The following is a 21,065-nucleotide window of genomic DNA, read 5'->3' on the forward strand; positions in this document are numbered from 1 at the left end:
GAATGAAAAAAGAAAAAAAAAAGCTACAAATACAAAAAAAATTTTAAAAAATTGCAAGCTTGTGTTGTTTCTGTGTTTTTTGTGTGTTTTTTTTTACATCACAACTTCAGGTACAACACAGTTTTGTTTCATCGGCTCAGAATAATGTTGAACCAGTTCCCAGCTTGAACAGCGTTTAGTTAAAAAGCTGTTTAATCCCAGGCGGAATTAATTAAAACATTTATTGAAAGTGATGCTGATTTAGCTTTTGTTTTTGCATGGATTGAAATGAACCCTAGTGAGTACAAAAGCTGAAAAATTATCATGAGTAAATGTTTGTTTTCCATAGAAAGTTTTTAATGACCTATTTTTAATAATCCAGGAGAATAAAACTTTTAACCTCATACGCCTGGCTGTTGGCACAATTTAAACTGGTGTTAATTCAGACTTAAAAATCTTTTGTCACTATGTTTTCTCACTTTTTCACCTGGTGTTGCTGTTTTAATGTGTTTTCATGTCAGTGTTACATCAAACATTTATCCCCTGTTTTTCTGTCATATGTTCGCGCCACATTATCATGGGATGTGATTGTTAATGAGCCAGTGTGTGTTTGTACTTATTGCTGTTGAACAGTTTTCTCATTACTGTTAACGTGTCTGTTGTTGTTAAGGTCAAGGGTATTTACTGGTGCTGACTCTTAAACTGGAGTCTAGCTGCCTGTACTTGAACCCCATTGTCTTTATCCTCTCCTCTGGTTTCATTTCTGTCTTCGATCTCCTGCTCCTACTTATATCTCTTCCATTACCTCCAGGGTGCTCTTTTAGTTTGTTGGTTGTCATGACAACCATTTCCTGGATAGTGTAGTATGCTGAGGATGAACTGCGTAGGTTATGCTTGTGGTGCAAAAGCGAGAGTGCTGGTGTGTGTGTGTGTGTGTGTGTGTGTATGTGTGTGTGTGTGTGTGTGTGTGTGTGTGTGTGTGTGTGTGTGTGTGTGTGTGTGTGTGTGAGTCACAGCGATATGAAGGCTGTGCAATCACCAATAATTATTGTGCACCAGCCATTAAGAGACAGAGCATTTCGCTCGATTTTAAAAGTATGTCGTCCTCTGACTAATGCTCACTGAGAGATCAGGGAAATGTGCATCGATCAGTGTCTGTGTGTGTGTGTGTGTGCGTGCGTGCGTGCGTGTGTGTGTGTGTGCGTGTATGTGTATGTATCTGTGAGTCTGTGTGCCTGCAGAAAAGGAGGCCATTTTTATGCCTGCTGTATTTTGAATGTGATTTTAGCTCACAGAGGAGAGTGCTGCACTGCTCACATTAGAGAGAGGACCAAGTGTGTGTGTATGTGTGTGTGTGTGTGTATGTGTGCGTGTTTATTAAGATGTTTATTTGTTGCTGTATTTGTGGCCTCGAGCAGAGGGAATGGGTTCATATCCACAGTTCACATCCATCAGAAGCCTTTCCTACAGACAAAAGGTTAAATGTTTCACTTAATCATTCTCTCTTTTTACCCCCCACCCCCACCCCTCGCTTCACCCCCTCCCTGGCTTTTCCTTTTACCCACTTCCACTACCCACCTCACCCTTTCTCCCCATTCCATCTTCCTCCCCCCCACCCCTAACCCTCCTCCAGCTGGTCGGCGGTGAGTTTGACCTGGAGATGAACTTCATCATCCAGGAGGCGGAGAGCATCGGCTGCATGGTGGAGCTGCTGTCCCACTGCGAGGTGACATGCCAAGCAGAAATCTGGAGCATGTTCACCGCCATCCTCCGCAAGAGCGTACGCAACCTGCAGACTAGCACCGAGGTTGGCCTCATCCAGCAGGTGCTGCTCAAAATGAGCACTGTGGACGACATGATAGCAGGTAAGTGTTCAGCACTGCTGTACACAATAACAGGGATTATGTGTTAGAAAAGTTCCATACAGCAATAACATTGAAACTAGACAAGTGTGCAAATTTCTACCAAGGTAGATCAGTTTCCTTATGTCATTGATCTTGATAATGTACCCCTACAATTTGACATCACATTGTTGGCGTTACTGGTTTAATAGCAGATGAATCAGTTTTCTTCAGGATCAAGGGCAGTAACCTTTACTGATTGAATCATCACAATTTTAGCTACAATTCAGCTGCTGTGTAATTATTTGTTTTCTCACAGATGAGATTTCCACGAGTATTATAAACTTAAACATTCTGGATCACTAGATTCACAGCAGATTTTGATATGCGGTAGTTATTGAAATAGAAATTTCTTCATTAATTCTTTTCAAGCCTCGTCCCCAAAGTTAGAAGCAAATACATTGCGAATAGCAAGCAAATAACTGCCTCTTTCAGAAGTGTTGATATATCTTTTAAAAAAGATTTCTTTGAAAGTTGTCATGAAGCTGTTGCACAATCCTAATAGACAGAAAAATGGAAAAATTTGCAAAAAAATAATTTGAGGACTTCTACTCTTTGGAATAACACACAGTCTTTAGAAAATTTTACACAAAGCTACGCTGGCTCACGTCATTCTTTCCAATCATAACTTAAAATTTGTTTGGAGCTGTGATTTATTTGACCTTTTCCACTACATCATATGCTTTACCATGGATGTGATCTCTCTTATGCCTTTTACAATCATCACTGTGTGGACATCTCTGTGATAAGGGTATTCTTGATGATGCGACATAATAATGACCTAAAGCTCTCCTCGTGCTCCAGTGGTATATCTCTGAGTCTGTGAAAAAGTTTTGTTGTGTCGCTGCAGTCTTCCTGCACTGCGTACATTTTATCATAGGTTGTTCCCTTATAATAAAATCACTTCCACACTGCTGAAGGTGCTTTCTTTTTTCATTAACTCCGCTTTAATGTTACTCTTGCTATCAGTCTTTCCCTGCTGTTGCTGTGCTGACGGTATGATGTTAATAGTCAGAATATGGCCAAGATGATATGGGCTTTTTTTTGTAATATTAGAAAAGATGGCATATTATCATGAATCCCTGTTTCTACTTTAGTGTTTGATTTTGAATTTTCCATTATGAGATTAAACTCTGTCGGACTTTGTATTCACCGGTTCCATAGAATCTCTCTCCACAGCAGATATTGCATGTGTGGAAATCTGTTTGCGGTGTGAGATCATAACCTGCTGGTGCAGCAGAAGTGAAGTAATGACCTCGGTTCAAAGCGTGCTCCTATTTGTACAGGAAGCTTGATTGCAACAGCAGCTCTCACACCAGCCTCTCTTTACATCACTGTATTGACCTTGAGTTCCCTTAATGATGCCTCGAAGTGCACGTCCTCTCTCTCCCTCCCCCAGCTGTCCTCACTGTCCTACCTAGCTCCACAGGATAATGCGCTTTATGACTTATTACCGCTCGCCACAGCAGAGCATACCCTGCTTAAATCAATTTGATGTCAGTTCTCACAGTCGTTTTCTGAATCGCCATTCTAACACTTCTAAAACTATTAAGATCGGTGGCACTGAAAAGAGGTTTTTCTTAATCTAGGACATTGTGCACTAGGTTTTCGTTTTATTCCAGTACCTCAGTGAGCTGCTCTCCAGCTTTATTCCCTATTGCTGAGCTCCAGCTTATGAAACATTGTGGGAAGATGCTATTCATATCTGACAGGCCAACTGGGGAAAGGAGAGTATTTGTAAGCAGACTGAGGAAGTAAGAGCTCTTCTTTGGTGTACCTCTGCCATGTCTTCTGGCTGTGTGAGTCCAAAACATCATTTAGAGTTAACACCAATCTGCTTTTAAAAGTGTACTTCTTCTTCTTTTAGAATATGTGCTTGTGCATTCAGTGGGAAAGTAAAGACACACAATATTCTCTTTTTAAGTCGAGGCAAAGTTGATAGGTTACTATTGCTTTTAGAATATGAAATTTTTTTTTAACTGTTCGACTTTGTGAGAAATGTTTTTAATTAGTTTTCTTTTTTAGTAGAAAACTAATCCTATTTATACTGTATCTGTTTTTGTTTGAGGTTCTGATAAGGACATTATTTGAAACGTTTATGCACAGTTTTTTTGTTTCCTCCTACATTAACTTATTTTATATTAAGCTACATTAAACTAAATCCTAAGCTAACTGCATGGGTGAGCTCAATGTATGTTATATTTAAAAGAGGATATGTGAAGTTGAATATGGCAGATGATCAAATAAACAAAACGTTAATTAACAATAACGATAAGGTATCACGTCGAACATGTGTTGGTTTTGTTGTCTTCATACCTGTTGTACAGAATTTAGGTCAGTCGTGCAATATGTTGTACAGTACTAACTTACTGTGTTCACTAACGCTGAAAAATGACGCTCGCATTTCCAAGGTTGTGCAAAAAATGATACGGCACTGGTAACCAGTGAACTTTTATTTCTCTCCAACAATTCTATTCACTTTTTTATATGAGAAGTTGGGCCGCCCAGCCGTTGACTCACAAACACACTTTTGTTCTCTTGTGCTGACTTCTCTTTATCTGCGATTCCTCAGATCTCCTTGTAGACATGCTGGGAGTCATGGCCAGTTATAGTATCACAGTCAAAGAGCTGAAGCTGCTCTTCAGTATGCTGAGAGGAGAAAACGGCATCTGGGTAAGCACAACCACTGCTGGAAATGTTTGGATCGTGTTTGTGTGTGTGTGTGTGTGTGTGTGTGTGTGTGTGTGTGTGTGTGTGTGGGTGGGTGGTGATAATGTCAGGTTCATTTACACATCTGCAATAAAGTGAAACAAAAGATTCATTCATTTTGCTTTAAGAATTGCCTTCAGTGGCTGTTTTCATAATTTTCTAAGACTACAATGCTTCAGGTGTGAAATTAAAAGTTTCATTCTAGTTTAAATCTCTAGAGTTTCTGAATTCATGATAACCTTTTGTCTTTTTCTCTGTTTTTCAAATCGAAAACAGACATTAACATCCTGTAAAAAAATTCTATTTTGGTTTGTCACATTCGCTTATATTCACTTAATGCTGGATGAATTATACAGGATGGGTTTCACACTCTAATACATAATTCTGATGCTTGATAATGTCCAACTAAAATTGGTTTCTGAAAAGAAAGCAGAGCAGAGCGCACCAAGCAGTTGCTGAGTCATGCTTTTAGATCTACCACACATAAGTTCTGTCAGGTAATGCAATAAATTTAGGGATTGGCAGTGGGCACTTCTTCCTACAAATGGCATGTTATATCATCTTAACTGCTCCCTGTCGTTTGCCTATTTCTCACCGGGTATGGATGACTCGGGTGAACACTTTAGAACTAACTGTGGACACGTAGGGAGGCAAACCGTCTGCTCCCCCATCCTCTCTCACTGCAGGAGTACTGAACCCTGACATTTCCTGCCAGAACACATTTCATAAATGCATTGTGAATGTCTATTACAGCGAGCTTTAAACAATTTTCAGAATTCCATGGAGACATTTGATCAATTGGTATTGATAGATATGGGTTCATGTTGCGCATTGATGACATTAGGTTTGTATTAACAGACACCATAACATGTGTAATCCCTCATGCATTTGCGCCTCAAGATGCCCGGCTCCACCTCATCGTGGATTTTTAGTAGTCACGTGATACCATACGCACATTCTATTGGCTGACAGCATCCGTGTGTGCGATGCGTTCCGAGACTCACGTAACGCAGTGCACTTCTGTGTATTAAAGAAACAATTATAAGCACTTCAAACAATCTATAAGAGTGTGGAAAAAGGTAATACAGATATAAGGAGGTTTAACATCAGTATGGAGAGGATTCATAAACGCTAAATTACCGTAAATAATAAAATAAATAGTTTGTCGTTAAAACAAAATATTGCGGAATTTCGTTATTTAAGGGCGATCCTGAAACACATTAATCGTGAGTAACGAAGGATCACTGCATGTATATGTATATATATATATGTATATATATATATATATATGTGTGTGTGTATGTGTGTGTGTATATATATATATATATACTGTATATATATATATGAATATATATATATATTCATATATATATATATATATTCATATATGAATGTGTGTGTGTGATAAAAGCAGATTTGTAGCAGATAAATACAGATGAATAGCAGATAATTAGCTCTACATCGTAGCAGCCGCTAGCAGCCATTAGCTTAAGCTGACACTCCTTCGTCCATCCTCATCATTCTGTCCGCCGCTCAGGCTCCAGGACAACTGCCCCCAGGAACCTTTAGTCACTGCTCAGTGGTCCAAAGCAGGACCTTCATTCATCTCCTCAGCCCACCCTCCGCTCTCCCTCCATCCAATCACTATCGCCGCCTCATCCTTCTGCACTCGGTTTCCTTGTCTTTTCCAATTTCTCCTCCCGGGGAGCTTGCTCCAAAGACAGATCGATCAAGGGTTGCCATGGTATTGATGTGGTGTTGTCGACGAAGGGCAGAGGTGATTGAAGAGTTATTGATTCACTGTGCAAGAGATATGATGTCACATGTGATTTTTCCATGTCTCACCCCTGTGACTCTAATTGTTGGCATGTGTCACATGATAATAATCATTCTCTCATCCCCCCACCCCCCACCACCAGCCGAGACATGCTATCAAGCTTTTGTCGGTCTTGAACCAGATGCCTCAGAGACATGGTCCTGATACCTTCTTCAATTTTCCAGGACGCAGTGCAGCGGTAAGACACACACACACACACACACAAACACACACACACACCATCAGAAAAAATGTTGCACTTTCCTTTTTGATTTGAATAGCCAAGATAGCAATGATTTTCTAGTGACAGTGATTGCTGTGAATGTGGCGAAGACATGATCTGACTTATCTGCATCCTCCCTTAGGCCATAGCGTTGCCGCCAATCGCTAAATGGCCTTACCAGAACGGATTCACCATCAACACTTGGTTCAGACAGGATCCACTCAACAACATCAACGTGGATAAAGACAAACCGTACCTCTATTGGTAAGTGGACTGACTCTTACCCGAACTACAATAAAAACTGTTCTTGTCGTGAGATAGTGGGAAAGAAAACATCAACATCACATCATAGTAGGTCTATCAGACTGTCTGTCGGTTGGTCTGTCTGTCTGTTGTCTATAGATATACGAAGTTCTCTGTTGATGGTAGTCTTGAATTCACCACAGCTCTAAGGAATGTTACTTTTCTGTGAGAAGTGAGATTTACTTTTTTTTGACTGCACAAACTGCTTTTTTTTTTTTTTTTTTGCTTCTGCTTTCTCTATTGATCCAAGTAAACAAAAACACACAGCTTACAGCGGGTTCAGGCTTGTTCCTTCTGCATGTCAAAAGGCATTCTGGTTGAAGCAGGAAGAAACAAACTCAAGTGAACATGAATGATGCAGGTTGGAGGAGACTGCACTCTGCCTGATGTGAAAGCAGAAAAAGCTCTGAATGGACTGCATGGTTTTTCTCAGGCTTAATCATCAGGTCCATTAGTGGTCAACACACTGTAGGGTAGGTGATCCAAGACTGAAGAACAGATGAAGCTTGAGCTGCTCATGAAGTCCAGTTTGTCAGAATCAAAGCAGTGAGGATGTGAATGACGGAGTTAGGTTTTATAATATATACTGAAATACTAGCTGTCATGATAAGGCAAATGTCATAGGATCAGGAAAAACCCACAAATGTCAGCTTGTTTTTGAGTCCTGTCAAACAATTATTGGCAGAACATATGACTTATGAAAATTATATAAAATATATAGAACAAATTCAAGTTACTCATTTGCAAATATTAAATGACTTTTTCGTCTTTTTAACCAGAGAATAAATCAATTCATATCAGTTAATTCAGCCTTCGCAGGGTGAAGAATTTCTTTTTATTTTATTTTTTGTATTTTATATACAGATACTGTTATAAAACCAAAAGGGAAATTAGTAGCACACACTAGTAATCCGTCAATTGCATGCATATTGTAGTATATACAGGCCCAAGTTTTCCTTCCTTCTTAAAGTATTTCATCACTATTTTGATAAAGAAATGGTTTTTCTCTGCTGAGCCACAACAGCTGGTAAACACAGGCGACTGGATTCAGACAGGAAGTAAGCAGATAAACAGATAATAAATTCAAATGTCATTAACAAACTCAGGTCAGGTCAATACATTATGAACATGGTCTTTTACTTTTCACCTTTAAGCCCTGCTGGCATCACTGTTAACGTCACAAGTGCAAAGCAGTTACCCGCTATGAAGCTTCGTTATGTTTTACATTTAATTTAATTGAACTGCTCTCTCTGAACAGAGAGAATGTTAATAAAGAGGCTTCAAAATGCTTCTGTATGTTCTCTGGATAGCATCGCAGACATGAACCGTTCTACATGAAGGTCGTAATTCTGTTACCTGAGTAACCATTCGTCATGTTGTCATGGTGAGTGAAGAGCGAGAGAGGGAGGGTACCCTCCTCTCCTCTGGCCCAGGTCTTATCGTCTTCCCCCAAATGGACCTAGTCCTCCAGTCTGCTGACTGATACCGACCTCCTCAGCTCCAGGAAGACCAAGATAACACACCTCTACACTCCCAGTATGTTCCAGGGATTCATTTGGAGGGATTTATGTCTACTTTCTCACGCTGTTGTGTGTGGGATTCTTCTGGGACTATTTTAGAAGAGAAATTTCTTGTTGTTTCATGAAGAGGCTTAGTTGTGCAGCTGGATTTTATGCGGAGGTTAGGAGGATGAAGAAGAGAAATAGGGAGAAAATGGAAGGTGTTGATGAGGCAAAGTAACCATGTTCTTCTGATTCTGAAAATCCTTGTTATTCAGGTGTTTCTTCAGGGATTGGTTTAAATAATAATGCCAGAAGTGTTAAAAGTCTTGTTTGTTGGTTTTATGTGAATGTACAATTTGTCTTTTCATCATAAAAAGGCGGTACGATTATTTATATATCCATCATTTGTTCATCTGTCTGTCTGTGGTCAAGTTTTTTCTTTGACCTTTAATATTTAACATTTTCTACAAGCCAAACTTTATTGAGCTTTCACACAAAAGTGATTGGTCATCTTTTCTGAGGTTCATGACAAGTTTCCTTGAAGGAGGGTTATTTTATCTTAATATTTTATCTTTATCTGATGATGCATTTTTTGGTCCAGTTTGTGTGTGTGTGTGTGTGTATGTACAGTGCGCATTAGCGCATTAACACTAGCGACTTCACCTTATCACAGATTTTTGGTAGGTAGTCACGTGATACCATACGCACATTCTATTGGCTGACGGCATCCAGAAGTGCGCTGTGTTCTGTTAGTCTCTGACTTCAAAAGTGTTTTAAACAGTCGATAAGAGTGTGGGAAAAGGTAATACAGATATAAGGGGGTTTAGTATCAGTACGGGGAGGGTTCATAAATGTTTAAATTACAGTTAATGATAAGATAAAACAGTTTATCGCGGAATTCGTTATTCGCGTGTGGTTCCTTGAACGCAAATTCCTACACAGCAATACAACGAGGGCGCATTGTTTATATAATTTTTTTTTAGGAAAAAAAAAAAGTCATTATTTTTTGAAAAAGGCAGTCTTAACAAATCAAACCAAGGTTGTTTACATGTAATTAATTTGACACATTTACTTTAGTTGTTCATACATCTACACTGTGCTTTCTTTATTTTTATTCTGGAAGTCAAACAAATTGTGACCATATTTCACATATCATCAATCTGATTTACTCCTGCTCATCGTGGATGCACACCTCCAATCTGCTGTGGTTGGATTTGCAGGCGTAAAAATGGATGTGAAACATCCACATTGGCCAAGGATCGAACACATACAAGGACTTTGACTTTTTTCATTCTATTATATATTATTTCACTAATAAAAATACAGCAGCAGTCCATCACAGATCAAATTGATGATAATATGTTGTTCAGAAAAACAGAAGATGATATGTTGCCAAAGGAATTGGGTGTAACTGTTTCTGATTCTTTTTTTCAGTTTTCGCACCAGCAAAGGAATCGGTTACTCCGCTCATTTTGTGGGAAACTGCCTCATTGTGACATCTTTGAAGTCGAAAGGAAAAGGCTTCCAGCACTGTGTTAAATATGATTTTCAACCACGCAAGGTAAAAATACAAACACTCGAGCAAAATCTAATAACTATCATCTAACTTTCATTCGGTGTCAGAGATGGTACTGAATTGGTATTTGCCGCTCCTTGTTCGGTGAGACAGTATCAGGAGTGTGTTGATGTTCTCTTCTTGTTTCTGCTCTTGAACACTGTAAAAGTCTTGATGAGTATAGCTCAGGTCTTGTCAACTAAGACCAGCACACAGTGTCAGCAAACTGCAGCTGTCCTGCACATAAACATCACACACACACACACACACACACAATCATTTCACGAGTTGGCCTTCTGTGGTTTTTTTGCTGACCCAGTAGAATATGTGCACTGCTTAATGAAGTTCCCAACGGTTCCATTTGATCAATTTATATGCCATCATGTCCCAAAGCATTTGGTCCAACATGTCAATGTGTTTGTGTGTGAGTGCATGAGCGTGAGGTATTGTCCACCAATATGTACAGACTAGCGAAACCTCAAGCCGTCCCAAAACACCCAGTCTCTGTCCCCATGATTGTCCTCATCCAGGGATTCTGTTTGCAAAGCTTTAAAAGCCGCAAGAATGAGGCTCACATGCTGTAATCATGCATCATAGCTACCCAGTGTATAGAGAGCCAACAATATCATTGGGAACATTTGCGGTACTGAATAAATTTTGCCCAGCCATACAAAAGTACCTTGATAAACAAACACATGACAGATGACAAAAAGACTTCGAATGAATCATCACACCACAACAGGCTTTCATCCATAAACCAAACCTATGAAACAACAAGCGCAAAGGGACACAACACAATTCACTCACCACTGGCTTTAGAAATGATGCCTCCTTAGTTAGTGTAATGAATTTCACTAACATACTGTTAGTCAAAGTGCTTCACATAATGCTCAAAGAAATGCACGACAAAATTAAAATGATGCCGGTTGAAACACGACAGCATTTACTTTGTTCAACAGAAGCTGACAGTTGTTATTAGGTTGTGTAGTAAAAGTGTCAACATGACCTGTTGTATTGCTGTGTATGAATGTGTTCTGTTCATTATATCTGAATGGGTTTTTTGTGTTTTATAGTGGTACATGATCAGCATCGTCCACATCTACAACCGCTGGAGGAACTCCGAGATACGTTGCTATGTCAACGGTCAGCTGGTCTCCTATGGTGATATGGCCTGGCACGTCAACACTAATGATGTAAGGGTACCGAGATATTGACTACATGTTCTAGCTGTATGCAAAAGCGGCCCAAATGGGATTTAATTATAAATATAACTAAATAACTTGGGTTCGGATCTGTTCAGTTCTGATTTGGGCTTGTTTAGCACGTACTGAATAATCAGATCAGATTACATGTACAGATTACCATCACACTAGTGTTTTGTCAGCAGTGGTGGACAGAGTAATAGCTTGACACACAAAGTTGTACATTTAGTGGATGAAAGTGCTTGAACCAAATTCTACTTTTGCTTTTTTACAGCCAGTCTGAAAAGCTGATGTACCACTGTCATACTCCTAAATTAATATCTGAGTAATCTGGATAATGAATTTAGCACTCTAAAGACATTTTCTTTGGTTTCACAGCATGCTCGTGTAAATGTTAAAACATTGTACAAAGGTTGCACAAAGACAACGTGAACAGTCAAGGTGAAAAAGACCAGATATGGGATTGCAATTGTGTTTCTTTCAGCAGCAGTATGACTGTAGTGTTGTAGTGTTTATGCTTTGAACTTTGTAATAATCTAGAACAACATCGATTTCACAGAAACACCTTTGAGTCGGTTAACAAACTGATAGGAGTAAGAGATGGTTGTGAAAATAAGATCTATTATTAAACTACCTCTAGCAAAGAAAAGCTTCTTGCTTGCTAAAAAAATAAATAAATCTTTAAATTGTGTGGTTTCATCCCAGCAGTATTTTGGAAATTCTGTATTTGTCTGGGTCCTCTTAGACTCCCCTTGTTGGAATGTTGGCAACTTTTTGATGTTTGCCCTCTGCATTTGTTAGCTGGCCCAGAGTTGCCCTTGGGCCCATTTCCAGCACAGCTTGCTTAAACTCCAACTTCAAACTTTTCCATTTAGCAAGGGATTGGTAGTCTGACCTCACAGTGGCAGCTGAGCCTTCATTACGCTCTCTTCCTGGGCAGCTCCATGACATTGCAGCAGTTATTAAGGAACGACATCATTCTCTGTAAGAAATACCTCAGCCTTGGTGTTCTATGTCTTGGTGCTCACAGAAAGTCTCGTAAGAAAAGAAACATACATTAAATTAGCAAAAAAAAATCTCATAACACGTTGACGCTATCAGTTTTGTTTTTTCCCGAAGGCTGGAGATAAAATTCATTTCATTTCTTTGAAGAAGGACAATAGGAAGATCTTTTCGGGATAAAGGGCATCAGAAGGGAGTAGATGAAATGCGAGGATACAGAGAGCAGGCGATAGAAATGAAACAAGCCAGTCTTAAAAGTTGTGTTCATAACTGCAGAATGCCCTGAAATTATGACCAGAGATTAAAAATCCATTTTAACGCCTGAAACGTCTTAAAATGCAAACGTAAACAAACTGTAAACAAGCGTCTCTTCCCAGAGGTCTTAATCTGTTCTGAATATTGAAACCTGTGACCACAAGCTTAGCTTTTATGGTAAAATAGACCATATAAGAAACTTTCAGTGGCTCTTTTGTCCTCTATGCTTGCAACAAATCATTCAGTTATGTTAACCATGTGATTGAAAGGTCTGATTTTTTTTCTCCTTTTTTTCCAGAGCTATGACAAGTGTTTCTTGGGTTCGTCGGAGACAGCCGATGCCAACAGGGTGTTTTGTGGTCAGTTAGGAGCCATTTATGTTTTCAGTGAAGCTCTCAACCCAGCTCAGATCTTTGCCATACATCAACTTGGACCTGGATACAAGGTGAGACGGCGCCTACCTGTTACCTTACCACTATGTGTTCTCAGCATGATTCGCTGTGGATCAATGTCACGTGCTGTTTGCCAGGCTGGATATCTTGGACACCTAAAGATTGTATTTTCAGTGATTCTTAAAGCTTTCTTTGCCATTCACATTATCAGGAGGAAGTATTTGGTGACATTGATCATTCTGGGCTGTCTGTAATTTGTGGCCTAATGTTTTAATAATTGGTGGATGGAATTTTTTATCATAACTTTCTGTCGATTTTGCAGTGTTTTTTGATTTTTCACCCAGATTAAAACACAAGTCATGTTTAAATTCCTATATTTGGGTTGGCAGCAGGTTGATTTGACATATATTTATTTATTTACTACTTACATGAAGAATATGAACCACTCAACCATTTAACCACAAGAAAAAATTAAGTACAACTGTAATGATAAAGATTTTCAGGGACAAAACCAATTGATCTTTCGAAATTTGCATTTTGGGAATATTCATGGTTGGGTTTTATCCCTTAAACTCAGAGTCCAGACACTGAAGAGAACTTAGTCTTCATGTCTTAAGAGAAATATTCAAATGAGGTTTCTTAATGTAGGGTTTTGATAGCCTTAGAAATCATCATCTCTGCCTTTTGGCCTGGCTATCGGTGGCAGCTTATATGTCGTAACACCTTGCCAGCTGTCTGCTTCTTGTTTTGGCAGACTTGCATGCCTCGGGCCGCTGACAGCTTGTTTATGAAGGTGTCCAAAACTGTCAAGATTCCCCCACCGTGAGGCTGCCTGGATATATGAGGCTTGTGATGTTTGCGAACAGCTGCTGGTACCTCAGCGAATTCAGAATGTAAATCAGAACTGTGGTTTGGTCACCACAGCTTGAAGGTGACATGGAAGGACAGGCATTCTGACAGCCCTTAAACGTACAAGGAGGTTACATGACTTCTGTCATTTCATTCCCTTTCTATCTTTCTCTTCCCTGACATCATAAAAATAATGCTCACTGTAGACTCAAGTTCTCACTCCAGTGGGGTTTATGGTTCTTTGTCATGAGTTTTTATTCTTTCCTTTGTCACAGCTCACAGGTTGGTGGGTCTGATCTTTCATATTCCTCTCTACATGGCCCAGAATGGTCCTCTAACATAACTAGAACCCATTAATGACTCAGTTGTTTTGAAGCTGCAGGACTTCGTGCTGGTATCGCAGCGATGAGTGTGCATCGCTCTTCTGTTGGAGGACGCCACCGCGGTTTGGCTCATTTGGCAGCTTTCTGTGTCAATGTGAACGTGGACCGGTCCGTCTTCTTATGACTTCACACAGATGCTGATATGACAGGCTTCTCCCGGAGTACGTCCTACGCAGTGTTGAAGAGGACTGTGTGTGTGGGTGTGTGTGTGTGTGTGTGTGTGCGCACGTCCACGGGCATGGCTGTAGGTCTTGGTCTGAGCCGCTGTCAGGGATTACTGTACGGTAATGAAGAGAAAAAAGCCAATAGAGACTCGCTCTGCTGAACAAGACTTCAGCGCAGTGAGGTTGTTCAAGGTCTCCTCACTTGATGTGCATCATGATGGCCGACACGCTGTGTGTGTAATGTCTGTGTGTGTGTGTGTGTGTGTATGCAGTTCAGCACATCGCTCCTAATGACAGGGAGAAGATGGAACATAACATCTTGTTTTTCTTTATAGTGGCTTTTTTCCCCCTTCTTTTGCGTGTGTGTGTGTGTGTGTGTGTGTGTGTGTGTGTGTGTGTGTGTGTGTGTGTGTGTGTGTGTGTGTGTGTGTTCTGCCTATCAAGTATTGTTGAGTGTTTGTCACCGGTCGCACAATTTATCAGGAGTCCAGATGTCCTCATCTAGAGAGCTGCCAACAATCTGGACACGGCGTAATTAATGGACTGTCTATTCGGACACCTGTATTGTGTGCCTGGGTGTGTGTTTGAGCTCCCACCTCCATTGTCAGTCGTTAATTTACTGAAAAGTTGTAGATTTTATAGCGTTAGATATTCAGTAATAGTCTATGTCTTGGTAAAGAATATCAATACCTGCCACAAAAGCTGAAAATTTAATATTTTTTCTCATTCTGAGGTCATCTTTGGATATTATTTTTGTCTTGTTCTACTTATCGGTACTAAAACTAAAAATTTGCATCATTAATTCTTTAATATGGAACCATTTTAAATTACATTCAACCTTTGACAATAATTTTATTTTAAAATAAATTTTACAGCTTTTTAATCATATCCTAGAATGCTATTTCCAGTGCTGCAATCTGTTTGGACATGCAGGGAGGCCATCACTGAGCTGAATCGCTGTGTGTGCTGTAGAGGTGTGTGTGTGTGTGTGTGTGTGTATGTGTGTTTGTATTGTTATTGCTGCCCTGTGTCGTATCTGCAGCAGCCAGGCGAGACTCGTTGCTTTCATTCCCCTGTGTGTGTGTTTGTGTAACCAGGTGAGGAGCACATATGTGTTTGAGCACAGATATGTCAGGTTTTGTTAAAATGTGCATCCCCTTCACTTTTGCATGTTCCTCCTGCTTCTTGACAAATCCCCCTGCACATTAAAGAGTCAGCAAAGCTCTTTAAACCTTCAACCACAGAAACGGCAACCTCACATTTACACAGCAGCACATGCACATATGCACAAGCATGTTTTAATGCACCACAATAAACGGGCTTGCACTGCAAAAATTTGCATTTTAATAAGTATATTAATTTCTCAAACAGGCTATTCAGTGGGGTTTTTTTCATGTGAAGGGGCCTCTAACCGAAGAGTAAGCGTATTCCAATAAACTGTTGGTCTTCAGTGCTTCCATTTTGCTTCATGAATGCAGACATGTTGTTCTATCACTAACTATTTAATACTCTTAGAAATGATGCTTTGCTAAAAAGAATATTAATGTTTGTGTGGAAATCATGGTTCACATTTAGGTTATAGGTTTTTTTTTACAAGCAAGCGTTCTGAGATACAAGTGAATCTGACAGAAAGAGGAAGGAAATTAAAATGGCGCGTAAAATCATCTGATATTTAGTCAGCCCCTGGACAGAGATTATAATGTTACACATCGGAGGCGCTGTGTTCTTCAGATGCCTCTGTTGTGCAGTGTGAAACTTGGTTCTGTGTGGTTAAAACCGCTCAGAGCACATTTTCTACAGCAGACTTCAGATGAAAGGTTAAGAACAAGATGGGCCTGGAGGTCTGCGAGCGGCCCGAGGCGTTCCTGTGCTGTCAGGTGGAGCGGGGCACCTGGGGACTCGACCAGTCAAAGGGGGGAGAGTGTCCCTCGCCTGGAGCTGTTGTGAAAGGATGGCAATGCAACCTCCTGGCTTTTTCATCTGCAGGCCTTCATGTGTGTGCATCGGCACCAAAGCGGACCGCATGAACCCACCGAACTGTGCCAGCAGACAAATATAGACATAGAAGCAGACGCTCCCCCCCAAAAAAAAGAAAAACTCCTACAGTACCTGCATGGAGAAAAAAATAATCTTTTTTACTTATGGCAAATTTAGCAGAGAAGAGAAAATGCCTGCCTTTGGTTAAACACGATCAAGTCCACCAGCTCTTCCTTCCTGAATGTACTGACTGACCTAAACTCATCTTAAGGATGATAAACAAAAGAAAAACTTGTCCGTTACGAAGAATTTTATTTAAATTTAACAATTTAGTGTTTTAACACAAAGTTGGCATCATTTCGTGTCGACAGTTTGATGTGTATTTCTGTCTGCAGAACACAAAGAGTGAAAACACGACTGGAGCTGAGAGCACCTGTCCCTCACATGTCCGCTCCCTCGCTCCATCTCCTGTTCTTGGTTATTTGAATTAGCAGACGGGCTACTATTCCGGTCATTAAGCTAATGCCGTGTTCCTTACGCACAGCTCATACCTCAATTGAATGGACTCCATTTGAGGATTTGAGCCTGAGCCTGACACTCCACTCACACTCGTCTTTTTTTGCCAACAACATTTTAGAATCATCTTTTTCCTTCCTCCACAGAGTACATTCAAGTTTAAGTCAGAGAGTGACATCCACCTCGCTGAACACCACAAGCAGGTGTTGTATGATAGCAAGCTAGCCAGCTCCATCTCCTTTACCTACAATGCCAAGGCCACAGATGCCCAACTCTGCCTGGAGTCATCACCCAGGGAAAACCCCTCCATCTTCGTCCACTCACCCCACGCCCTCATGCTACAGGTCAGTCAATTTCAAGCAAAGCGGCCACCACGTTTGGACGTAAACGCATATTGAAGCGGTTTTTTTTTTAATTTGTTTTTTAAAGATTCTGTTTGAGGATAACACATGTTTAGAAGCAGTACTTTAACTACCGCTTCAAGCACTTGTTATTTAACTGTGTTGAGGTGCTGCTTTCCTAATAATGATTCATTTCTGTATCTCGTTATCAAAATGTTCTCCTTCCTCAATTTGTGATTAGTATAACCAGCAATTTCGGCAGAAATTGTAACAAAGGCAGTTAGCCAAATTGTTTTGTTATTCTGCTAGTCTTGAAAGTGAAGTTATATTGGGTTCAGGATATTAAGATAGTATAACGGAGCTTACACAAAGACCCCTCACAGAGCCGTGCAAATAAATGTTGGCATGATTAACATGATATAAAAATAAAATAATTTCATTTATTTCCCTTCTGATATTCTAAGTAAATAGTCCTCATTTCTTAACAAGTTGATGAAAATACTTTAACCTTTGAAATAAATGAAATTCAGTAAAGTTCCTTTGTGTCAAATTTTTTTTTTTCCAAATCCAATTTCATCCCACAGGATGTAAAGGCCATCGTCACCCACTCCATACATAGTGCCATCCACTCTATAGGGGGCATCCAGGTCCTGTTCCCTCTCTTTGCTCAGCTGGACTACAAGCAGCTCAATGACAGCAGCGTGGACACCACAGTCTGGTGAGTGGGCACATAAAACACCCACTGACTCCTTTTAATGCTGTCATATTATTATAATTAATAGTTTCTGGCTTGGTAGACATTTTTCTTTTGTTGTTTAATGTGTATATTATCAGAACATTGAATAAACATTGAATAAAGAAGAGTGTTACCAATACATGTGAGAATTATCTTCTGTCTAAAAGATCAACCTTGGAAATTATGCAACACCGAAGAAATTACAGGTTATATAGAACAGGGCTTAGAAAAGGAATTATGTGGCTTTCCGTGGAGCGATGACTTTTCGAAGCGTCTGAATTGTTCTCACTCCGAAGATCTTCCTCACAACGCTTCCATCGCTGCTTCTCCACATTGTGCTAACTGTTATTGTCATGAGGACAACAAAAATGCATGAAACTAAATGGTGGTGAACGTGTTTATGCAGAGATGTGATGCAAACATGAACGCTTTCACACTTGCACACTGCAGCGCATGAGATTACTGCCACTTGTGTGAACAATGCTTCTATTGCAGTGCCACTCTGCTGGCGTTCCTGGTGGAGCTGTTGAAGAGCTCGGTGGCCATGCAGGAGCAAATGCTGGGAGGGAAGGGGTTCCTGGTGATTGGTTACCTGCTTGAGAAGGTGAGTAAAAGGAATCTATATATATATATAAGTTTGTCTTTACATGTTTTGGTACATGTTGTGAATGTATACTGATGTGCAAAAAAAAAATTAACATAAAAAAACCAGGAGAGATCTGAAAAATGACATCATAGCCAAATCACTGGTGTAATTTACTGTAACTTGTTTGCTGTTGTGAACAGAGGTGCTGAGATTGTGGGATGAGAAACACGATACACTAATGCTATTTTTAGACCTTTAATGGAATGAACTCATTCTACTTGTGTGTCATCTGTCACTCAACAGTAACCACGGTAACCGTGGATTACTCTCCTGTGGATGAGGTCATCCTTTATAATAACTTATAGTAGCATTACAGACGAAATCTCATCCAGTTACTGAACATCTGAAGAAGACAGAATTTTGCTTTATTAACCTTGTATCATTAGATATATTTAGATAAGACTGAAATAAAGTTAGCAGGGCTTTCCAGTTTGGTTAAATGACGCCTTGAATTTCCTTTTCCCAGTCATCTCGAGTTCACATCACCAGGGCTGTGCTTGAACAGTTCCTGTCCTTTGCCAAGTACCTGGATGGTTTACCTCATGGAGCGCCACTCCTGAAACAGCTCTGTGACCATGTCCTCTTCAACGCTGCCATCTGGATACACACCCCTGCCAAGGTCTGGTTATTTGTATGTATTGACGGATAAAGTGTGTCTTTTTGACCTTGCTGCAAAGAGACAAACGAAAAGAACAAGAGAATCACTTTGGAAATCAGTTTCTGAACAGGTAAGATGAACAATAAAGAAAAAAAAAACCTGAGAGATTATATTTTGAACTTCTCACGCTCAGGTAGTTTTTTTCCCCATTTCATAGAAAATTGAGACAAGTAGGGAGATTAAAATGAAGTGGAAAGATATCAGTCCATCTTTGTGGGCATTGCTCTTTACAATAATATAACAAAGGAGGCTGCAGGACACAAAGGAAGGAGCTGGCACATCATGCAGGGAAAAGAACAGAACAGTCAAGCGAAGGAAACAAAGACTAGCAGTGACATTTGAAATGACCCAAGGACAGGAGAGAGATGTGTCGAACCCCCTGCCCCCCTCTCTCCACACTAGATGTTAGTGTTCTTGGCATTCCTGCCACACCAGTGAGCTTTTTTCCATTATTTTCTAGAACTTACTGAGTGGAAGTCTTCTCTCCTCTGACCCTGACATGTGATTGGCTACGGGGTGTAGCAGCACTGTGCTCCGAGTCACGCTGACGTTATGATGAGACCAGGCTGCCGCTGTCGCTCAGGAGAACTGGAAGTGTGTGAATGTCAGACAGCAAAATCACATCAACCGTAGTTAAAATGTCACAGTGACATAGTTCAAAGGTCAAACCCATATGATTGCAAATTGTGTTTTTACTTTTAATTACCTGAATCGCCCTGTAAACATTCAGTGTGGCATTAATGAGCTCAAGATGAGCACACAAAAAAAGAAAGGCGCATTTTATTCAGTCTCCCACAGAACTCATTATTTCCCATTTCTTTGGATGTTATTATCACGTTCATTATTGGCAAGAGTAGCCTCGGTCACATTTCAGACTTAATGAAACACTTGAAGAAATCACATTTCAATCTGGACTCTCATCTCTCATAATGTCTCCCTTGCTTCCCACTGAAAAGAGAGAGAGCCCACTGTCTGTACCGAGCACTTGTAGTAACCATAATCCTCTCAGAGATGGAAGCATGGATGGTAGAATCTTCAGTCACAGCAAGACCCAAGCTGCTGTGACAAGTTTAAGAAATTTCAGGCTTTACTGAAGTTAAAACCTCTTTTAAATCACAGTAGATAAAGACATTGGCTTAGCGTGAAATTTAATGTAATGAAAGCCACTTAAGTCAGCTTGAGTGCCCTTTTCTTTTCTAGACGAGCCGCATTTGGGTACGGTCAGGCTGCAGTATCCTGCTAATTGAGTCTTCTTAACAGAGCTGCCTCATTAAGGCTGGTCCTCAATGTCGTGGTCACTGTAATGAGCTCAGAGATTTGTGATGAAGAGGATCAGTTAGAGGAATATTAAATGTGTGTGTGCGCGTGTGTGTGTGTGGGTGTATGCAGGTGCAGCTGTCTCTCTATACGTACCTGTCATCGGAGTTTATTGGCACCGCCACCATCTATACCACTATCCGGCGTGTCGGCACCGTCCTGCAGCTGATGCACACTCTCAAGTACTACTACTGGGCCATCAACCCACTGGAGTGCAGTGGAATCAACCCCAAAGGCCTCGGTATGAGGAAACAAAAAGCACACAAACACAACACATTTGAATTCCGCTCTGCTGTGCATTACCTTACTGTCCACTTTGTGCCACTTTATGTTCTCGTTCTCTATATGCCTTAAACACAGCAGGTATTGTTGCGGTACGTAGGTTTGCTAGATTTGAGCTATTCACAAAATATAGCAATATATTACAAAGGAAATACATTGGTTTGTTCCTTATTCATTTTTTGTGAATTCATAAGACTATAATGGACTGGAGCCCATTACAGAAATAACACAAAATCATTATCAAATTTACATCAACCTGCAACTGGATTTTTAATCTCTGACCAAAGTACTGATTGAGTTGTTGAACTATTTCTGAAACCCTAGACATTTTTCCCCATCTCAGAATTAATGAAGCTT

The 21,065-nt window shown here is 40.2% G+C and overlaps 1 protein-coding gene across 6 annotated transcripts in view; it reads left to right on the forward strand.

The window, feature by feature from the left end:
• The window catches only part of nbeaa (neurobeachin a), an 80,598-nt gene that overhangs the window by 22,770 nt on the left and 36,763 nt on the right, over positions 1–21,065 (forward strand). For 5 of the 6 annotated variants that reach the window (XM_068331063.1, XM_068331065.1, XM_068331066.1 and 2 more), the window contains exons 1-8: positions 9,881–9,994; positions 11,062–11,181; positions 12,746–12,892; positions 16,875–17,072; positions 17,654–17,787; positions 18,301–18,409; positions 18,918–19,070; positions 20,499–20,667. In XM_068331063.1, coding sequence (XP_068187164.1) covers positions 11,068–11,181; positions 12,746–12,892; positions 16,875–17,072; positions 17,654–17,787; positions 18,301–18,409; positions 18,918–19,070; positions 20,499–20,667 — 1,024 coding nt within the window. In that variant the 5' untranslated portion in view covers positions 9,881–9,994; positions 11,062–11,067. Of the gene's footprint in view, positions 1–1,612; positions 1,845–4,452; positions 4,554–6,508; positions 6,605–6,770; positions 6,893–9,867; positions 9,995–11,061; positions 11,182–12,745; positions 12,893–16,874; positions 17,073–17,653; positions 17,788–18,300; positions 18,410–18,917; positions 19,071–20,498; positions 20,668–21,065 lie in introns of those variants that run through there. The other variant, XM_068331069.1, reaches the window with a different exon arrangement.

Source organism: Antennarius striatus, chromosome 13, assembly GCF_040054535.1.
Source record: "Antennarius striatus isolate MH-2024 chromosome 13, ASM4005453v1, whole genome shotgun sequence".
Taxonomy (NCBI): Eukaryota; Metazoa; Chordata; class Actinopteri; order Lophiiformes; family Antennariidae; genus Antennarius; species Antennarius striatus.